General features: G+C 35.7%; 1 protein-coding gene across 1 annotated transcript in view; it reads right to left on the bottom strand.

The window, feature by feature from the left end:
- Positions 1 to 1,573: 1,573 nt before the first annotated feature.
- Positions 1,574 to 20,917, bottom strand: part of NEGR1 (neuronal growth regulator 1) — an 856,892-nt gene continuing 837,548 nt past the window's right edge. The window contains exon 7 of the mRNA XM_025871911.2: positions 1,574 to 6,291. Within this exon, the coding sequence (XP_025727696.1) occupies positions 6,167 to 6,291 (125 nt within the window). The 3' untranslated portion in view covers positions 1,574 to 6,166. The remainder of the gene's footprint in view (positions 6,292 to 20,917) is intronic.

The following is a 20,917-nucleotide window of genomic DNA, read 5'->3' as shown; positions in this document are numbered from 1 at the left end:
GCCTCCATTAGCATATTAATTTCAATATTCTTGATCTCTAAATGTGTCTGTTCTTTGGAATGTCCTTTTATCTGGTTGTAGCATCTTAGTCCTTCATTAATAATTAATGCGTTCATTTTATATGTCTATGAAAGTCACGCTTTTCATTTTTTTTCCTACTAGAGTGAAGTCCATAGGACTTGCATTATGTTTATATTTTGATAATAAAATACAAATGTATTCCTTAGATTGTACATAGTTTAACTTCTAAAATTAGAATCTCACAAACAGATGTGCATATAATTAGCATTTTGATATAAATTGGCCCAAACAACATCATTCAACGTTAAAATCAGTATTCTACTGTAAATTAAAAAATATATATTCTGGTCTCTATTTTCCTAAGAATTCTGGGAAATAATGGATTATCTAAAACTTGGCAGGTCTTCTGCAAAATGCTATAGAGAAAAGATACATATGATTATGACAAGATCCTCCATTTGGTGTGATGGATCTAATATTAATCAGGCCTGTGTGTCAGAGGCAATTGTATTCTATGTTCCATGCCCCCAAAAGTTTTAGGTGAGATGTAAAATGTGATTTGCCATTAAACCACATATGCTCTGGAAGCACAGGAAAATAAAAGGATGGCGTTAAAGAAAAAAATGTGTAAACTAAGTTACTTATTTAAAAATATAAATATACATAGAATTGTTTCCCCTCTGAGGCTAGTAATATGATCACCTCCTTTTCCTTTTCCTGAGAAAATTAATGGAAATAGAAACAACCTGGGAGTATTTTGCATTGCCTATTTGATTCAAATCTGCCACTTACTGGAAGTGTAATCTTCAGCAAGCGACTTAAGGTTTTGGAGTCTTGTTTTCATCATCAACACATGACGATATTAACACTTTAAATCATTGTGAAAGTCAACGTAGCAATGTCTGCTAAAGTGCTTTGCCGTTGTAAAATGCATGGTAGAGAGAGTTGTGACCTTTCAGGAGTAATTCTAGCTGCCACGAGTAATTCTTGCTGTCTCTGAGGTGGAGCATGTTGCTTAGATTGAAGGCAGTGGGTGAGTTGCACTAACTTTAAGATGACTGTGGGCAGAGTTTTCAGGGAGGAGACTAAAATCTTGTTTCTTTTTTCTTCTCCAGGAAGACTGGCAAATATTTATGTGCTTCATTTGCCAGTTTTTATTCCTTCCACTAGAGATGTCAATTCTTAAATATTCAGTGAATTTAGAATTATGAGAAATTCATGTGAATGTGAAGGCATATGCTTCTTGGGAAGTTCAGAAAGAGTGCATCAACTCTCTGGTGGCTGGATCAAATTCCATTATCTTGAATGAATTATTCTTAGAAATTTTTCTCTTAACATTCTTAAATGTCTGCCTAACAGGCTAAAGCAAGTGATTATTTTCCAAATAGCTGGATGTCATTTTGAAGTATCTGTGTTTTGACCTATCATATTCAGAGACACAAGAGCTCTGCTTCATATGCTATCTTTCAGGGTCTGAGACTTGATGCTTCTGTTTCCGTGCGATTGAGTGCAGGACAGAAGTTACACAGGGAGAAGTGATGAACCAGTAGGAATTTCAGATGTTTATTAATGTTTTTCATTTTGGGAGAAGAAGGGTTTAGTATAGTTTTTCCAGAATAGCGATGACACCCATATTTCAAAAGAGCTTATTACACAAAGCATGGATCTTTTCCATGGTTTGTTGTTTTTGTTTATCTACCATACCATTCCTTTTCATTTGGTTGACCATGTGGATGGACAGATTTGGAGAAGGGGGCTTAAATCATTCATCTGGGGTGTCGTTCATTTGGATTTTATAGCAGTCACAAACTAAGGGCTCTCAGCCAAATCATGCTTTGTTTGGGAAACAGGGTGTTTTTAAGGAAATCATATCTGAATGCCTTGAGGTGGAATACGTCCTCTCCATTTTATACCCAGCTGTCTTATGAAATTATATTATATGCCTGACTCCTACAGGTATTTGAGTTTTTGGGTGCTTGACCTATAAAAACCAACAGGATTTTATCAGCAGTCTCTGTGGCTAACTTTGCTGCATTTTGGCAGGTGAAAGTTCTAGATAATGGATAATAAAATCTCTCCAGAAAGTTGCTTCTTTAGGCTAGAGGTAGTTCAACTTGTGAAAACTTCTGGGAATCAGCAACAGAGAGAAAGGCTACATCGTGGAGCCCTTTGACATTGTAGCATCTACTATTTTCACCCTGTACTGCTTCGGAGCACCTGAAAGATGTGAGTGTGGTACAGTGAAAGCAGCAGAAAATAAGGAAGGGAATAGCAGATGTATGTTTAAATTATTATTTCTTCCTTCTTCTCTTAAACTAATAGAGTTTTTAAATGAGTCAAATACATATTTTAATTGATAAACTGACTTTATATTCACCTATTGGAAACAGTACAACATATTTTACATCAGATTATGAAATATGGATGTTTTACTAAAAGACAGGAAGGGCTTTATCCAGTCTTTAAAGTAAATACATATTCAAAGGATCTTAAGGCATACCATTTATTCATATTCATATCTATTGAAATACTGTACATCCACATACTTCAATAAATAGTTAAAAACCTGACCTCTTTTTAAATCATTTCTGAATTTCAAAAAACAATTTTTATTGAAAAGATTAAATAGGTAACTTTTGGCTGTCACAAAGCTAAGCACAATGGATAAATTAACAATTATTCAGTAAATTTGATCAATATAGATGATTGGCTTTGATAAATTTCTCAGAGTTTTCTGAGTTCACACATTGGGGTATTTATATATATATATATATGTACATGTATACATATATATATATATACATATATATATATGAAAATTTCTTTTTTGTCCTGAATTACCTGGGTAATTTTCTTAGTTCTCCAGTCTACTTTCTAGATATAGCTTGAATGTTATGATGAAGCATTAATTTTTCAGTTAAGTTTTTTAAACACCCCCAAAAGTGGTTTTAAGTTTGACATTCTCTCTCTCGAATCTTTTAGTGTTTCCCAAAAAACACAATACTATAATTTGGGCAGTACTTTTCATTATATAATTGCTGCATAATAGGAATTTAATGGTGTCACAGGACTTAGGTTTCAAATGGGATCATTGTAAAACATAATTACACCACTTGCAGTTAAACCAAGAATGCAAATGAATTAAGTCAACTACCCTAATGTTCTGTTCCTCCCTCTCTCCCTTTCTTCCTCCCTCTCTTCCTTCCTTTTGCCCTTCCTTCCTTCCTCCTTTTTCCCCCCTCTCTCTATACCTCCACTCTTTTCTGTCTTTTTCTTTTCTTTCCACTCTCTTTCCTCAACTGCTCTTTATTTTTCTTTCTTAGAAAAAAAAACCAAAAAACAAATCTGGGGGCAACAAAAGGAGTCCCACAAATGGAACTTGTGAAAATATAATGCTGAAATGAATAGCTAGGAAAAATTGTTTTAGATCAAAAGATAAATCAATTTCATAAAACTGCTATTCTGAAATTGCAACAATCTTGTACAGTCAGGACTGATAAAATGAAGTAATCAGACATTTCATATGTCTATAAATGTAAAATCATCTACTTGAACATTATATGCATACATTCACACAAAAAAGCAAATACTGTAGCCTTATTTGAACAATATTGAACTCATAAATACTCATGGTTTCACTCTGTTCAGGGGCCTAAGGACTAGGAATGCTGCTGTGATACAGAAAAACATAGTGAATACCTCCTCTATTTAAAATGTCACTCAAGAAAGTCTCTTCTAACATAAAGGCAAATACATATAGCTACTGAGCTATGACTGTACTTCTGTCACATTCTATGGGAAAAACACCAGACTCCACAAATTCGGAATCATGACAACACTTTGAACTAATTATTTGGTTCATCCATAGTTTATACCTCAATTTACCTCACATTTACCCTACGAACCTTACAAAGAGGAGGTATTTTTAATTCTAGGAAAGCGGTCACTGTATAATATGCATTCTTGATCTGTTTCTTTCTCCCAAACAATGGTACTGATGGTTAACACTTCTGTGGTAGCACCACTATTTCTAGTAAGTAGATTATTATGGAGTGTGCCACTTTAAAGCTGCAATACAAAGAAATATATATATAGTTTACTCACCAATTCCACAAAGAATATTTTTAAAAAGCAAATCAATAATAATCAAAATTAAAATGTCATGTGTGTTAAAAAAAGGTTTTAATACATCAGTCAAAATAATTTAATGAATTATTATAGTGTGGAAATTTAATAGCATTATACCATATTATTGCCATTTTGTGGAAACACTGTATATTTATGCCTCCTCATTTAGGATTCATTTTTTTCTAATTAAAATAGATTTATGGTGTACTTTGGGGCTAAGCTTTACTTGAAAAAAAAAATCACGATTTTCAAGCCATTTCTTTCAGGGCAAAATATTAGATATCTTAAGGATGTACACCCTCCATGAAATATCTTGTATCTAACTTTATTAGTAGTTTTTTTTTGTTGTTAATATGACTTGCAAAAGGGGACTATTTGCAGAAATCTCTCTATGTAGTGAAACTGGTAATTTCGTCAAACTTGTAGAATGGCTTTCAAGGCTATGGTCTTTCTTTAGTAAAGAGTAAAACCATCAAAAAACTCTTGTAATATAATACTTTAGAGTAACCCCATTTTCCTTCAAAAATGTAGTTTTCATTCTTTATGATAGAAACAAATATCCATGATAATTTAATAATTAATATATCTTAAGATATTCTAATCACTGGTGTCTTGTCTTCCTTTGATCACATCTTACATATATCATGTAAGAAGAAATAAAGCATGGTAATTTTGTTGTTGTTTGTTTTTTGGCCTTGCTTGTTTAAACTGACATGGCGACACAGAAAGATTTTATTGCAGAATTAGTTATTTCAGGGATTGATCTGCTGCATACCGGCATGGAATATTTGATACAATATATTTTGGAACATTTTCTTTTATACAGCATGCATTCCAAACTATCAACTGAGTGATGTTTTCAGGTGGAAGATATGCGAAATGCCCCTGTCTGCAGGAGCCCTGTATCTATCACACCAACTTACCTGCCTCAGAGCCAAACGAATTTGGAGTGCTCACCAACTCATGTAATATTAGGTGATCAGACTTTGTGTTCTTTCTGACAAACCACCTTAAAAAGTTTGGCTTGGGATAGTGAAAGGAAAGGATGCTGTATTGCTAGGCAATTTCTCAGATGGACTGTCATCTCGAAGGGAATTATTTCCCAAACTGGATCCAACATCCAACCGCAACTACAAGAATACATATGGTAATAAATTTACCTGCACTATGTTAATTGCACTGTTTTCATTACAAAACTGAGTTTATGTGGGGCAAAATCCTCACACCCCACTGGTAAGGAGGGATGAGATTTTTATAGTCTAACAGCTCCTTCGTTCTTTAGAGATAGGATATAGTTCAACTTTATCTTGTGGTTTATTTTTGCTTTCAAATTGTAGGATTTGGCAAAACGTTTTTATTAGTCGGAGACAAAGAGAAAATTATTATTTTATATGAAGGCACACCCATGCTGAACTTACAGGGAAGAGAAGCAGAGCTGCACGGCCAATTATATTACAAGGCTCATTCCTGAAACCTGAATATCATGCGAGCAGAAAAATCTAGATACGTGTTAGTTATATTTTGAAGAAATGATCTGAAGGCAATATTATTTGCTTTTTTATCAAAAAAGAAAAAAAACTGCATCTTTGTAAGTGTGGATTGACTCCTATTGAAACAGGGAAATGAATGCTTGTATTGCAGCCTTAAAGAATCACATATTCACTGCAATATTCGTTTTTGTAAACTACAGCCTGCAACCTAGCAGACCATGACTGAATGCTTTTGAAAAGTTGTAGATTACAAACATGAAATCACAATTAATATCCTCTAAAAGTAATTTCAGAGCTTTCACGTCTTAAAAAAAGGACAATGTGTACTGCTTCACAAGGTAATGTAGCTAATCAAAAAAAGAGTAGAATTAAAGTATTTACATAATGAGCATTTCTACAGAAGGCGATCATCCCCATGTAAGCACGGCTGATTATATTCCACGCTGCTTTTAACAAACTGTACCAGATTGGATCCAGCCATCAGCACTTTCAGAGAATCCTTAAAAGCCTTTTATGGGTCTTTAAATTTATTGTAGAATGGCATTCTTCAGGTAGAATATGCTGGTGAAAGAGGACAGTGTCAACACAAGGTACCAGCAGGAGAAAAGAAGGTCAGCGCCCCCGGTAATTCCATACTGGGCTGTACTTGGAGCTGGAAAGAAATGGAAAAGATTAAATCAAAATCTAATTTGTGTCTTTCAGGATCTTAACAATAATCAAAAGGCAGCTGGCTGTATTGGGGAGAGCACTGGCGTTGGAGTCAGACAGACTTAGGTTCACATCTGGTTCTGCTACAGGACAACATGTGGCCTATTCAACTAATCACTCTGAGCTTCAGTTTTCTCAAGGGCAAGAGAAGAATAATATAATCCACCTGGCAGGGCTGCAGTGAGAACTGAAGACAAAGCACATACAGCACATCGCACTGGGCTGGACACAGGCTAAGTGGTCAGTAAACAGCTGCTAACATTATTATTCCTTTCATATGTACTGTAAATATTTGGATTAGTGGATAATATGTAGTTCATGCATGTATTTGTTCACATTTATTTTTATTGAGATATATAATTGACCCACAACACTGTGTAAGTTGAAGGGGTACAACAGTGTTGATTTGCCACATTTCTGAATTACAATACAATTATGACCACAGCATCGGCTACCGACTCTATCACATGCCATAATTATCATTTCTCTTCTGTGATGGAAACAATTAAAATCTAGTTTTGTAGCAACTTTGGAGGTTATAATACAGTATTGTTGTCTATAATCACTGTGCTGTGCATTGGTTCTCCAGGAGTCATTTACCTACTGATTCTAAGTTTGTATACTCAAACATCCCCCCAATTCCCCTCCCCCAGGCTCTGGTGACCACCATTTGCTCTGTTTTGACAAGTTCAGCTTTTTTAGATGTCACATACAAGTGATATCATATAGAAATACATACATATATTTGTGGATTTTTTTTACTGGCCAAATACTGTACTAAATGCTGGGGGAAAAAAGAGATTCTCTCTTCCAAAACCTTTTTTTCTGGGGGGGGGGTGGTTAAGTGAAGAAAGATATTCAAGCAATTATAATATAATCCAAGGAATATTAGATGTATAAACTGGAATGACACAAAAAATTGTATATCTGAATCTGCCTGGGCAAGGGGGGGGATGATTTAACAGAGGGTTTTACCAAAGGGGACAGTCATTTGGGTAGAGGAAACAATTTATTCAAAGGTATGAGGAAAGGAGAGAGCATGGCCTATATTCTAGTAGATCAGTCTTGTTGGACCATGAAGCTTGAGGCTTGGAGTCAAGGGAATTGAAACTGGATCTCTAGGCAGATAAAACATGACCTCAACTATAAGGAAAAAGAATTTAGTTTTTTATACTGAAGGAAACTTTCAAGAATTTGGAGCTGTTGAATTGTATGATTACTTTTATATATGGGAAAGATCATAGTTTCATACATAGAGAAGCTTATGTGGTACTTGGCCAACAGTCATGTTAACTTTTCACTGAGAGATTTCACCTAGAGATTCACCAAAGCTTGGAATATTTGGGGAGTCTACTGAACGGATTCCACTTCATTTCACAAGAGGACCATTGCCTCTTGGCATGTGAATTGTACTGTGTTCCAGAAGTTGAATGTTGCAGGCATTCTCAGCTTTGCTTGAGACTGATTCTCATTTACCATCATAAAAATAACAGTAATAATAAAAAAACCCACCAACATACCTTTAACTACCCTTTCTTAATAAAACCTGGATTTCAAGCAGTGTTTTCTAATGGACAACAAATCGTGTAATAAAAAAAGTATACTACGTCACCCCCAAATCTATAACTCAACTCCAGGAGCAGTTTTAGTCACACGGAGTTTAAATTACCAGCAGGTAGATTTTAATGGCATTTTCACCAATGACTACATTTCCATATTACAAGAAGAATAAATTGCGTTGTTTATATCTCTAAGAAATTAAAGGGGATGAAAGATGCATTAACCTATGCAGTGAGAAGTTTCCTTGACAGTACACTTGTTGATTCCAAGTAAATGAAGTTCAAGGGCTGAGACTACTACTCTTTAGTAAACACAGAGCAAAATCCACTATTTAACGCTTCCATTTGCATCACAAATTAGTTTTTTAAAAAATGAGAAGATGATGAAGAAAAGAAATCTGTTGTTGAGCCCATAGCTTTTGAAGTTTTGATATATAAGAAGTCTAATTTAAAACCATGAAACTCCTTATATTATTTTCTCTTGTTCAAGACCTAGAAAGGTGTTTTGTTTTTTAAAACATAAATAAACATTGAATTGGTCTGTTACCTTCTCAATGATAGCTACTTAAGAGTTATTTTGCTGTTGTTTTTTTAAGAATCTTGAATGCAATAAAACCAGTATAATAGTAAAGGCCTAATAATAAACAAAGCATATAAAATGATTTCATAAATAAGAAATAGATCTTAAAAGCCAAGCATACAAAGCAAAGATAAAATTTTCATTATCATGACAAATTAAATGGTACATTAAGTGGGTAAAGTATAAAGAATCCTGAAAAGTCCTTATTCATCTTTTAAAGTGCAGTTTTGGGGCAATCTTTCCTGAATCCCCTCCCTTTTTCCAGCAAGCTGAGCAGGTTACCCTATTGTGTTATTAGGCCACCATATATATTCCTTTTTCTAGGACTATCATACTACATTGCAAATATTCATATACATATCTATTTTTCTCACCAGACTGTGAACTCTCCTAGATCATGTTTTATTTATCTTTGTGTTTCCATGCACTAAGAGTGGCAAAGTCTGGTGCATGGTAGATGCTCAAGAAATGTCTCTTGAATGAATGAGTCAATTAAACAAATGAATGGGTCAGAGTTAAAAGGAGTATTTCTCTCCTACAAAATGGAATCTCTTCTGAAGCAAGTAACTTGCATAGAGGTCAGAGAATCTACAATACAGCATCTTTCATTCATTTATCAAATATTTATCGAATTAGGTACCAGGAACTGGGACTACACTATCTAATAAGATATGGATGGTCCTTTTGTTACTTAATTCCATATACCCTACCTCTTCCCCCAGTGCACCGTTATCTTCTACTCAGCCTCCTATTGTCCTAGACATGACAAATGTATGTCAATAATATATTTAAAATTAAGTAATACTTTTTAATTAAGATAGTGTATCTTTTCTCCATTGTACTCCTTAGTTGTTTGTAGATGCAATACTCTATTAGTCCTAAAATAATGTAGGAGCCTGTTGCTGCATCGTTAGCCTGCAATTATTATAGGAAATGGACTGTAGAATAGCTACTGATAATTAGTAAGCCAAAAAAAAAGAGTAAAGTTAGTGAAGGGAATTTTTGGTCAGATAACTAATGTATGTATTATGTAATGTATGTATTATGTATGTATTGGTCAGATAACTAATGTATGTATATCATGTATCATGATTCATACTCCTTAGGTATATATTGAGCATCTTTCACATGCTGGGGCTGGAACACAGGCTAAGATGCATAAAACCCAATCTCCTCTCTTAGGAAAGTTTTATTATAGTTGGAGGTATAAATAAAAAGGCATATATGGAACATTAGGATATTTATAATTATAAGGATAATGAACAAATATAAGGAATCATGGCAGGTAAGTAGTCCAGACAGCAGATAAAAATACAAGTATTTTTTTACAAAATGCAATGATATACACATGTTAGTACATATATATCTCACTTTTTAAAATGGTGGCATAGTAGTCCTTTTACTTGGGGTATCCTATTATTGTATAACTTTAGTCTGATTGTATAACCTTGACTGATACTTATTATGTATTTTTAGTGTGCGTGACTTGTTACCTGGGTGATTCAGAGCACCAGACTAAAGATACTAAAGTTAGGAGTCTCAGTACTATTTGGACCAATTAGATTTGTTTGGCATGTTAAATCTCAATCAGCTATTTAAGAAAATATAGAAAATGTTAAGAAATTAAGAAAATAACTGCTCACTATTAGATATTAGCTTGAAGGCTCAGTTCAAATATCATCCACTTTAAAAAGAGAAAAGAGTTTTTATAAAGTCTCACATGTCAAATCAGTTTGGAATATTTGATATATTTACATATCTATCACATCATGTTTACATATCTGTCTTTCTCCATTAGGCCAAGAATATCTTCAAGCCAAGATTTTTATATATATCTTTTATCATTGTTGTTTATCATATCATACAGAGTCTGGTATTCAGTAAGTGTTCAATAAATATATGTTGAGTGATGATAAGGTTCATATCCATTTCCCATACTGTTACCATAAGCACATCAAGGGACACACACAATACCTTGACTTCTTTTTTTGGAAAAATATTGTCTTTCATCACACATTTCACTGCCTTCCTTCTCTCCCTACTTTTAGACTTATGGCCTTCTAAGTCCTGTATAGCATCAGAATATCTCCCTTCAGCACTTGAGCAAGAGACAGACCCTAAGGCTGATTACAAGGGGAATAATTGTAGCACCATCTTCTTGCAGCAAATGAAAGGGAGTTTAGATGAACCTATGCTCCCCAGATATAGTCCTAAATTTCTTAGGAAACATGCAGTGGTGCCTCTGGCATGGTCAGATCTGTTGTATACTCTCTGCCATGTTTTCTCCTGCCTGTGAATATCATACTGCTACTCATCCTAAATAAAATTAGGAGGGCTAAGGCATATGATCAGAGGTGTAGTGGAGCTATGGTGAGAATTTTTTTTTGATTCTGAGTGATAATGGGAATTCATAGGAGGGTTCTGAGCAGAGGAGCCTAGCTGACATTTTTAGTGATCACTTGGCTATTCTGTGGAAAATAGATCATACTAGTGGAGGCAAGAGTAGAAGCCTATGTTAATCCCAAACCATCAAGCATCTCCACTGTCTATTGAGGGAAGCCAAAGCACTGTAGCTCAGCATTCAGTTACCCCGTTATCTGGTTCTAGACAACTGATCCAGACTATACATACTCTTAGCTCCAGTCACACAGGCCATTTTCTGAACACACAGAGTATTTTCATTACTCCTTGTTATTTACATATGCCATATCTATAAGCTTAAATGGCCTTCCTTTCTGTTCCCCCTCTCTACCTACCAAAGTCCTACTTATCCTTAGATATCTAAAATACCACTTACTCCATCTCTCTAAGAATTTTTAGTCCCCCATTTATATCGAACTTCAGAAATAGTTTAACTTATAATAAATTATATATTTCCCTTACACTGGACTATAAGCATGTTGAAGTTATGGAACGTTTCTCTTTATAATGTGTACCTCTGTATCTTATAGCAAATGTGTTCAACAGACTTTAGTTGAATTAAATGTGGGAAGATATTCCTAAATATTCATTTGTCTAATTCAGGACAACTTTGATAAAATACCCTATTTCAATAGTTGTTCCTATGATTGCTTGCTCTGAAGGCAAAGTATGTGAGAGGAAAACTGTTCTGTGTTTCTTTCCTACTCCCTGTTTAATTGTCTTTGGTTTTAAGAGAGGAATGTAGAAAGGACAAGAGGTTTGAATTGAGAAGAACAGAACAGAGAATGAAGAAGTGAAAGGAGGAAGAAAGCAAAAGGATGAAGAATTTAAAAGAGGAGAGAGAGAGAGAGAGAGGGAGAGAAAGAGAGAATACACAACCTTTGAGTAATGTGTTAAATGTTTTCATTTTCACCATTTTATTGTTTGGTGTAGTTTGTAGATCAGAATTTAAAACAACAGAAAAAGTAAGCTGTTATTCTACCCACTTCCTTAGTAAAGCTAAAGGCATTCTAGTTTTTAAGTATGCATAATCTATGGACTGTGGATCCAGATGACGATGACGTTGGTTTAAAGTCTAGCTCCATTCTTAATCTTAATAGTTCAGTATCTTCACCTGCAAATGAAGATTGGTGTATTTCAAAAGTTATCGTAAAGATTAAATGGGTTGATACCTTGAAAGCACACAGTATAGCATCTGACACAGGATGAACACTCCCTCAAGTATTATCTAAACACTTCTCATTCACGCACTTGTTTGGCACATTCAGTGTGTGCTATGTGCTAGGCCTTCTCTGCGTCATTATTTCTGAGCAAAATAGGAATCGCTCCTGTCCCCATAAAGCTTACTCTTTAGCTTGAGATGTTTCCCACGGAACAAGAATATTTTACTTCGTTCTTAATCTACACTTGATTAAATCAATGTTTCTCTGGTCTTACAAACTTGGCCTCCATTTTATCTTGCAAAAGTATTTATTCTCTTCATTATCTTGGCTTCTTTTGAAGGACTTTTATTTAATGCCATTTACTGCTCGATAATTGTCCAGTCTCCTCTAGTTTGAAGAATCATTGAGGCCAGGGAGTATGACCCCTTTCTCCCCCCTCCCCCCCTAAGATGCATGGCCTTTAGAGAATGGTTTCATGGCTCATCTAGTGCCGAGTTTGGTTTTGCTGGGGCTCTCAGGCAGGGAGCAGAAGTGCCTGGGCGAGGTGTGGCGTCCAGGCCTTTGGGATTGCTCCCAGTTGTCAACAGGAAGATCCAATCTGGGTTTTAACACACATCTTACATCTTGTCTAATTATGATTATCACTCCCAATTACTTACAGCTGCTGCATATTATTTTCAGTCTTGGCAGTTTTCCCTTGTATTGCTCCAGTTTTTATTTTTAGGCGAAAGCAAATGTAACTGTGAAATATTTAGTTTTGGTATAATACCAATTACTTGCCTAGGCAATTTCCTTAAATTACTCAAGTTTAACTAAACTAGCTTTGAGTCATATTTTTAAGATTCTTGCTGAAATCTTAGGTAGAGTTAGTTACATTAACTTTGCTTCCATAAGAAAAAGCTGGCCTCAACTTATATTTTATTGAGAAAACCTATACCTGGGAAGTGAATGATTTACACCTAAATTAGATTTCTTATAAAAGAAAGTGATTAATGTGGATTCAAAATAGATGGCACATTAGTTTACTGAGAAATCATGCATCATTGATTCTATCCAAAAAGACAGTACAACTCTGTTTCAATACATACTGTGGGAGGCGTTAACTCAAAAGATATTTTAATCTTCTTGTTAGCAATACCCACCCCTTAACACCATCAGCAGGTGGAGGGGATATCCAGATTCAGATTTTTTGCATCATTTAATTCTGCCTAAATGCTGGGTGGAGATCAGGGGAGGAAGAGGGTATTAGAATGGGATGTTTTACCACTAAATGTACCACTTTGGGCTGTGGTGTCTGGAAGAAGCAGACAAGTCTCAGCATAGGTGACATCATCTCCTTATTCCTTTCTGTGCTATTTCTTGTCCAATCAAGTGGCTCAGGAGCTAACATGGGCCGCGCTGTGTTAAAGACACAGCACAGACAAACACCGTCTTCCCATGTACCATCTCGCACCCACACCGGCGGCGCCGTGATTTCCAGAGGTAGGCTTTTTTGTGTGGATTCCATGTTCCTGTCTGTAGCTCCTCCAAGATCTTCTCCCTGAGGCCCTAGCGTTGACGAATGCCCGAGTAGCATAGTGATGATGTGGTAGGGCTAACAACGTATAGATTTTTAGATTCTTTTTTACTCAGTACACATTTATTGTGCCATAGACTGTTTTCCTAGACTACAGAGAGGTAAATGTAACATGGCCCACTCTTCATGCCGCTCTCAGTCTGGTAGAGTAAGGTTTCATTTATGAGCCTCTAGCAAAGCAAGCTTCGCTTGTTATTTAGGGAGAAAGTAGGAGTTGCTAAATGGCTTCAAATTCCTGCCTATCAGCCTTTTTTTAAGTCTTCTTTAGAAGGAATCGGTCTAATAAGTGTGCATTGGTACACTTTTTTTTTTCCAAAACCAAGGCCTAAAGTTATAGAAAATCTACATTTAGATACTTATTCTCACATTTTAGATTTTTATTTTTTTCACTTGATCAAACACTGAATGCCTATCTTCAGGAAGTTCCAACATCTTTTACAGACAAGAGCCTTCACAAACATAAAAATGTAAAATAGTTTTCACAGAAAGTATCTTTATTTTATATTATGAACAATGAAGAGAATGGCTAGATAAATCACATGATTCCTTTCTCTTTCTGACTCATGGTATTTCCCTGCCAGCTTGTTCTTAGCAACTACTAAGCTATTTCTCTGGCAGACCACCATCCTTGAATCCTTTTCTGCTTGCTGAATAGCCATTTTGCCAAAGTTCACAAGTCCACAGTCCTATTTACTCAGCATCAACTACATTAGGAATTTTAAACATATGTTTGTCTCTGTTACTACCCATATTCAGAAATCTGCCTATTTGTAGATAAATACTTGTATCTGCAAATAGCCAGATGAAACTCTCCAAGACTATTACCTCTAATTCGAGCTAAGGAGAGTAAGTAAGCAATCACCCAAATAGAAACAAATTCTGCGGCCTTTTTCCTGTCCTTCATAGTCATTGAAAAAAGTTTCAAAGCTTGAATTGTTCATCAATATCTTCTAAATGTGTGGATTTTTTTGTTTACTCCATTTTTAGCAGATCAGAAGTGATTTACATGAATCTATAGTAGCTCTGTTTTGAAGTGTGTTGCCAAGAGAGGTAATTTTGGATATCCTAAATGCTTCTTTGAACTTGGGCAAAGCCTAGTTATTTATTCTTGGTTGGTTTGAAAACAGGTTTCTATATAAGTATCATTACATATTTTGGAGTATGTGTGTGTATGTGTGTGGGAGTGTGTATATGTGTTTCCAAAGCTGGCTTTGTTGTGTGAAATGTACATACAAACACACAACACATATTGCCTTGGCTACGTAGATTTTAGTGTGGGCCTTTAAGGCATCATTTAGCTGAAGAAAAGAGGGTTTTAGAGAAATAAAAATAGAAACCCAGCTGTGTTCTTAAGGTCACTAATAGTCACTGCCATCAGCTGTATTATCAATGTGACGTTGCTAGTGTGGTAAAAAGTGGGAGAAATCGCAAACCGGTAAACATTTTTGCAAGTTGAATGAGTTTTTAAGATTTTATGTGTGTGGCTAGGTGGGTGTAAAATTATTTCAGTTTTTATGTAAGTGTTTAAACTTGGAGCTTTAATGATTGGATTGTCTTATTCATTCAATTTTATTTTTTTACCTCTTTTGTGTTAGGAACATTATTCTAAAGCAGCTTCTTTTGTTATTCTACAACATGGCTCTTTCAGCATTAAGGATCAAGAATTTCATAAGGTTTGATTATCTTTTTCATTTTGGGGAATATTACATTTACCTTCCATTTTTCCCCCCTTAGCTTTTCAAATGCAATGAAGGTCAGTGATTATCTGGCCCTGTAGTTCTGATTTACTTAAATTGTTCCACTTGTTACGCTCCAGATTGATTTTTCAGTTATTCTTTTTTTTTAAATTTTTTTATTGTTATGTTAATCACCATATATTACATCATTAGTTTTTCAGTTATTCTTAATGATTCTCTAATCATTACCATTATATTTTGGCTATTTAAAAGACCTTATTAAATCCAAATGACTTTGTATAGAATTCAAGACCCTCTGCAAACTTTCCCAAAGCTACCTTTCCAGTCCTACCCTGGCTGCTGTCTGACATGGGCTGCTTTGGTCACATGAGGCAGGAAGGGCTCTTCATTCTCAGGACACACCTGTGTCTTTGCTGCCTTGGTGTATTTCCTCACGCTCTGTCTTCATCTGGGATGGCTATTTATTTATTTACTTGATGTAGTGTTCCATGATTCATTGTTTGCGTATAACACCCAGTGCTCCATTCAATATGTGCCCTCCTTAATACCCATCACCAGGCTAACCCATCCCCCCACCCCCCTCCCCTCTGAGGGTTCGTTTCTCAGAGTCTATCATCTCTCACGGTTCATCTCTCCCTCCAATTCCCCTCCTTCAGATTTCCCTCCCTTCCCCTGTGGTCCTCTGTGCTATTCCTTACGTTCTACATATGAGTGAAACCATATAATTGTCTTTCTCTGCTTGACTTGTTTCACTTGGCATAATCCCCTCCAGTTCCACCCATGTCAGTGCAAATGGTGGGTATTCATCCTTTCTGATGGCTGAGTAATATTCTATTGTATGGCTTTTTGCATCTCTACATGTTAGAACAGTGCCCATCTTTCAGTGCCCAGCTCAAATGCAACCCACTCATCAAGTTAGAACCTGTCAGAACTCTAAGGGGTATTGGGGGTCATCTTGTGCAACCCTTTAGTAGCAAAGATGAGGAGATGAGGCTGATGGAGATGAATGATGTGGTGAAGTTAGGGTAAAAATAATGCTAAAACGGAGATATGCTGATTCTCTGTGCTTCCATTTCCATGTAGCCTCCCTGAGTTACTACCTAACTCTAGTTGGAATTAATTTGCCAATTCCTCTTTTCTCCAATGGTCATTTGCTTTTACTTATACTTTATCACTCTCATGTCCATCAACTTCAATAGAGGCTAAGCCTCTTGAAAGCAAGGATCATACTTAATTTATTTTGTGTTACCAGCATTTGATCAAGTAGATGACACTCTCAAAATATTTATTACAGAGAACTATAGATGAATTGTTTTAACTTCTGCAGCTCAAGACAAAGAAAGGAGCCCTATAGGGAAGGTAGTATCATTAGTCTAGAATTCAGGATTTGGAAACACTGACTACCACTTTAGAGGAAGGGTGGTTCTATTTTATTGAAAAGAATCTCATATTCTTATACCTCTCTGAAGACATCATACCATGAACAGACAGAGTTACATACACACACTGCAAGACAACTGTTGAGGAATTGCTCTTGTCTGTGACTTCTAGTTAAATGTGCTAGTTTTAGATGGAGACAGTATTTGTAACAATCAAGCACACCATGCATTAGCTTAGCGCACCTATGCCTTGGCTTTGTCTTCCTGGTAGTGTTGTTTTGATAACTAGATGAGCTCAGTAAAATGTTAGCAGGATGCTCATTTAAGTGCTCATTGAACAGTAGCAACAGTAATTAAGACGTATTAGTATTTATACAAGAAGGGCCAATGTAAGCCCTTTCCTTTGGCCCAAGAAGAAATATCCATTGCTGGAATAAGGCTATATGTACCTCAAAATCCTATACATTTGAAACAGTAACAACCATGCCAACAATATGCTCCTCTAAAGGACAGCTTGAAGAATGCAGATCAGAAAATGCACTGGTTACACAAGTAGTACTTGAGTACCTACAGATACTTATTGAACACTTACTATACTTGATACACTGTTCTGTGTGCTGGACTACAGTCTTAGTATATAATTCCTCTAAGTAGTAGATCACAGTGCTCTGAACAAACCGCACTCTTTAACCCCCCTGGCTTGCAATCCATATTTCTTCTACTTGGAATCACCTTCCACTTCCTCCCAAATTTCCAGGCTCCATTTAACATACTTTTACTTCTCCTTAAGGACTTAGTTCAAAGGTTACTTCTTTGATAACATACTTGGCCCTTTTAACCATTACTTGCTCCCTCCCTTGAGGCTCAACTGCAATTCAAACTCCTCACTCACTGCCTTGTTCGCTGACTTGCCTCCTTGCCTAAACTGTGAGTTCCTAAAGAACAGGGACCTTGATTTTTCATCTTTCTTTACTCTCTTTTTCCCTTCCCCAGTGGCTAGCACAATGACCACATATAATAATTGGGCTTAATAAATAACTGCTCTCTTTACCTCCACATGAGATAAATTTGCAAAATGTATTTGTTTCACACACCTTTTGTATCTGGCCTTCCATCCTCTCATTGCCTTTTTACTTTGGCTGCTGCTATGACAACCAGCTGCATGCAGCACAAACAATTCTGAGATATATTCCACATGGCTCCTCACAGGGTTCCCGGTGGGATGGAGCTTAGTGACCCAGAGCAGGGACCAGCTCAATAACCCATTCTTGGACTGGCTTTCCCTCTTCCTCTGTTTAATTTGTTCCAATCTCCTACTAGTGTTCCTTGAAATTCCTTTCCAAAATAATCACCTATAAGTGAGCAGCTCATTTTGGGAGGATTCACACAAAGATAACACTCTTGTATGAAGAAGAGAAGAATAACAGGTTATAAATACCGTGTCTAGGGCAATTTCATATGCCCCCCCCCGCCGCCCCCGGGTATAGTGCTCTGCACATAGTAGGTATACAATAAATTAGTTTTGGATAAATAAATTGATTGAAAGTAAATAATTATCCTACCTCTTTACCTCCACTCTTCTTGGCTCTTCATAATGCCATTGCATCACTTTTATGAAAAGGTCTGCTTTAATTATATTGTTAGCAGGCACATACCCTTAATAATGTCAAAGGGGTCTTAAAATCTTAATTAAATCTGATTTTTTCCTCATAGATTTTATCCCAGGAATATTACCCACTGTTTTACACTATTGTCATTTTGGTTTCTGCTACACCAGCAACATTGCCTAATGAAAGTTCTGTCTGCTATTGTATTTCTTAAATATTTAAAAGCACTCATGGTTCTTATATTTTTATTATGATTTCAACTATAAAATACTCCTCTCTCTACAACCTTGAAATGCTCTTTTCTCAAAGCTCCAGCCTGCCCTACATTTTCTGCCTAAGGTGATCCAACTTGTACGGTAGGAAAATGGGAAATACAACTTCTATGAAAGGAACTTGGGGACATGCACACAGAAGTCAAATGTTGGGGAATTTTAGTCCAAAGGATGGTCCCGCAAAGGATGAAAAGAAAAAAAGACCAGTACATTTGCATAGTGATCCTAGCACTGGACACATTATGCAATCTGGATTCATATTGATTTTTAAGGATGTTTAGTAACTTTCTTCTCCCAGTATAGGGAGAATATACTGCTCATAATTTTTCTGGACACCGGTAAAGGTATTTTAAAAGGGGCAGTGGGAATGTTTTAAACTGTTACATTGGAATACCTTACCTCTGCCTCATTTTATGGATAATATAAATTTAGCCACTTATATTATTGTTCAAAAGAATTTTTTACTATAATTGAAATAAGGCTTCCTGGGACTGCATTAGTAAGTTTTTCAGTCTATCAGCTGATACTTTTTTTTTTAAAGATTTCTTGTTATTTGAGAGAGAGAGTGTGCACATGTCTGTGCCTGTGTATGTGCATGAGGTAGGGGAGGGGCAGAGGGAAAGGATCTTCAAGCAGACTCCTGCTGAGCGCAGAGTCAGGGCTGGATCCTGTGACCCAGGAGATCATAACCGGAGCTGAAACCAAGAACCTGATGCTTAACTAAAGACTGAGCCACCCAGGCGCCCCCGATCACCAGATAATTTTATATTCACAGTTCTTTGATCACAAATCACAAGGCGAAGCCTTGTTATTTTGTTAGACAAAACTTTAGTTTGTTAGAGATGCCTCGACTTTAGCATTATTTTCTACTATCCTTAACCAAAATATATACATTTAACCCTCAAGCTGGAAAATTCATCTTAGGTGAGTCAGAAAATGAATAACTTAGGAATAACTAGTTTTTATAACAGTAATCACATTCCTTATGTAACAAATGCTTACTGGGCACTACGATGTGTTAGGCATTGTGCTTAGTGCTGAATATACGAAGATGAACAAGATCTAATCCTTGGCTTTCAGGAACTTAATGTCAAGAAGAAACAAAACTATCTAGAAGAAAAGGGTTGATTTTTACTAAATCATATATTATTAGAATTACAGGTAAAAGAAACTTTGAGAGGCTCTATTCTCTTTTGTCAAAGTATAATCAAATAAGAAATCTAGAGAAAGGCATTTCAGGTTTATGCCCTTTTAAAGCCAGAAGGGACTGAAGTCTAGAGAGGGAATACCTACACAGGGAATTAATTCAGTTCTCTAGACTTTGAGTTTGGTGTCCTATCCAACACACTGCACATTAATTTATTTAGTGTCTTGTTTCAGATTTCTGTAACTCTCACTGCTTATTGATATTGAATGTATCAAATACAATCTTAAAATGTTTCTATATATAATATGATCAAAATAATTTCATAGTCTAGTAAATTATCCAACAGTTACACACCACTTTAGTCATTTCAACCAATAAAATACAAAATGAGTTTTTTTCTATATACATGCTAGAAGTGATCATTATTTTTTTAAATATCAAATGTTTGAAGTAATTCCCAAGATCTATAGTCAATGTATGTTTTATGTGCATCTCATAATGTACTCACCTGGACTTTTTAAAATGCATCAAGCATATAAGGCCCATAATATTTCTTGATTAAATATTAGTGATATTTAGCAGGGCACCTGGGTGGCTCAGTTGGTTAAATGGCTGCCTTTGGCTCAGGTCATGATCTCAGGATCCTGGGGTTGGGCCCTGCTTCAGGCTCCCTGTTCAGCAGGGAGTTTGCTTCTCCCTCTGTCCTTCCCCCTGCTCATTCTCTCTTTCTCAAATAAATAAATAAAATTTTTAATAAAAAATTAGTGATATTTGAATAATTTTCATATTAGAATCTATTATGAATGGTTAATTTTAATGTATACCAAGAAGAATGAGAGAGAATGTTGCCTAGAATCAAAACAATAGGTACCTATAAAATTCTGCATACATGTCTAAAACATCCTGATTCATCAGGTTCTCAAAGGTACGCATGAAATCTGAAAATTAGCAAAATTAGCCTCTTTGCATAAAATGCAGTTTGTTTTTTCATGTGAAGGACAAACTTCAGTTTAATATTTATGCTTGAAGTCAGGACTTGAAAACTTAAAAAGTGAAAAAGGAATTCAGGAAACCACAGATTCTTAGAGAGTAAAGCCTACTTTAAAAACAAATGTTTAAAATGTTTAAATGTTAACAAACCCCACAAAAATAAAAATATGTCAATTTGG

The sequence above is a fragment of the Callorhinus ursinus genome, unplaced genomic scaffold, assembly GCF_003265705.2.
Source record: "Callorhinus ursinus isolate GAN/ISIS: 27379988/994484 unplaced genomic scaffold, GSC_fseal_2.0 scaffold9, whole genome shotgun sequence".
Taxonomy (NCBI): domain Eukaryota; kingdom Metazoa; phylum Chordata; class Mammalia; order Carnivora; family Otariidae; genus Callorhinus; species Callorhinus ursinus.
This window is presented reverse-complemented; position numbering and strand designations above follow the sequence as displayed.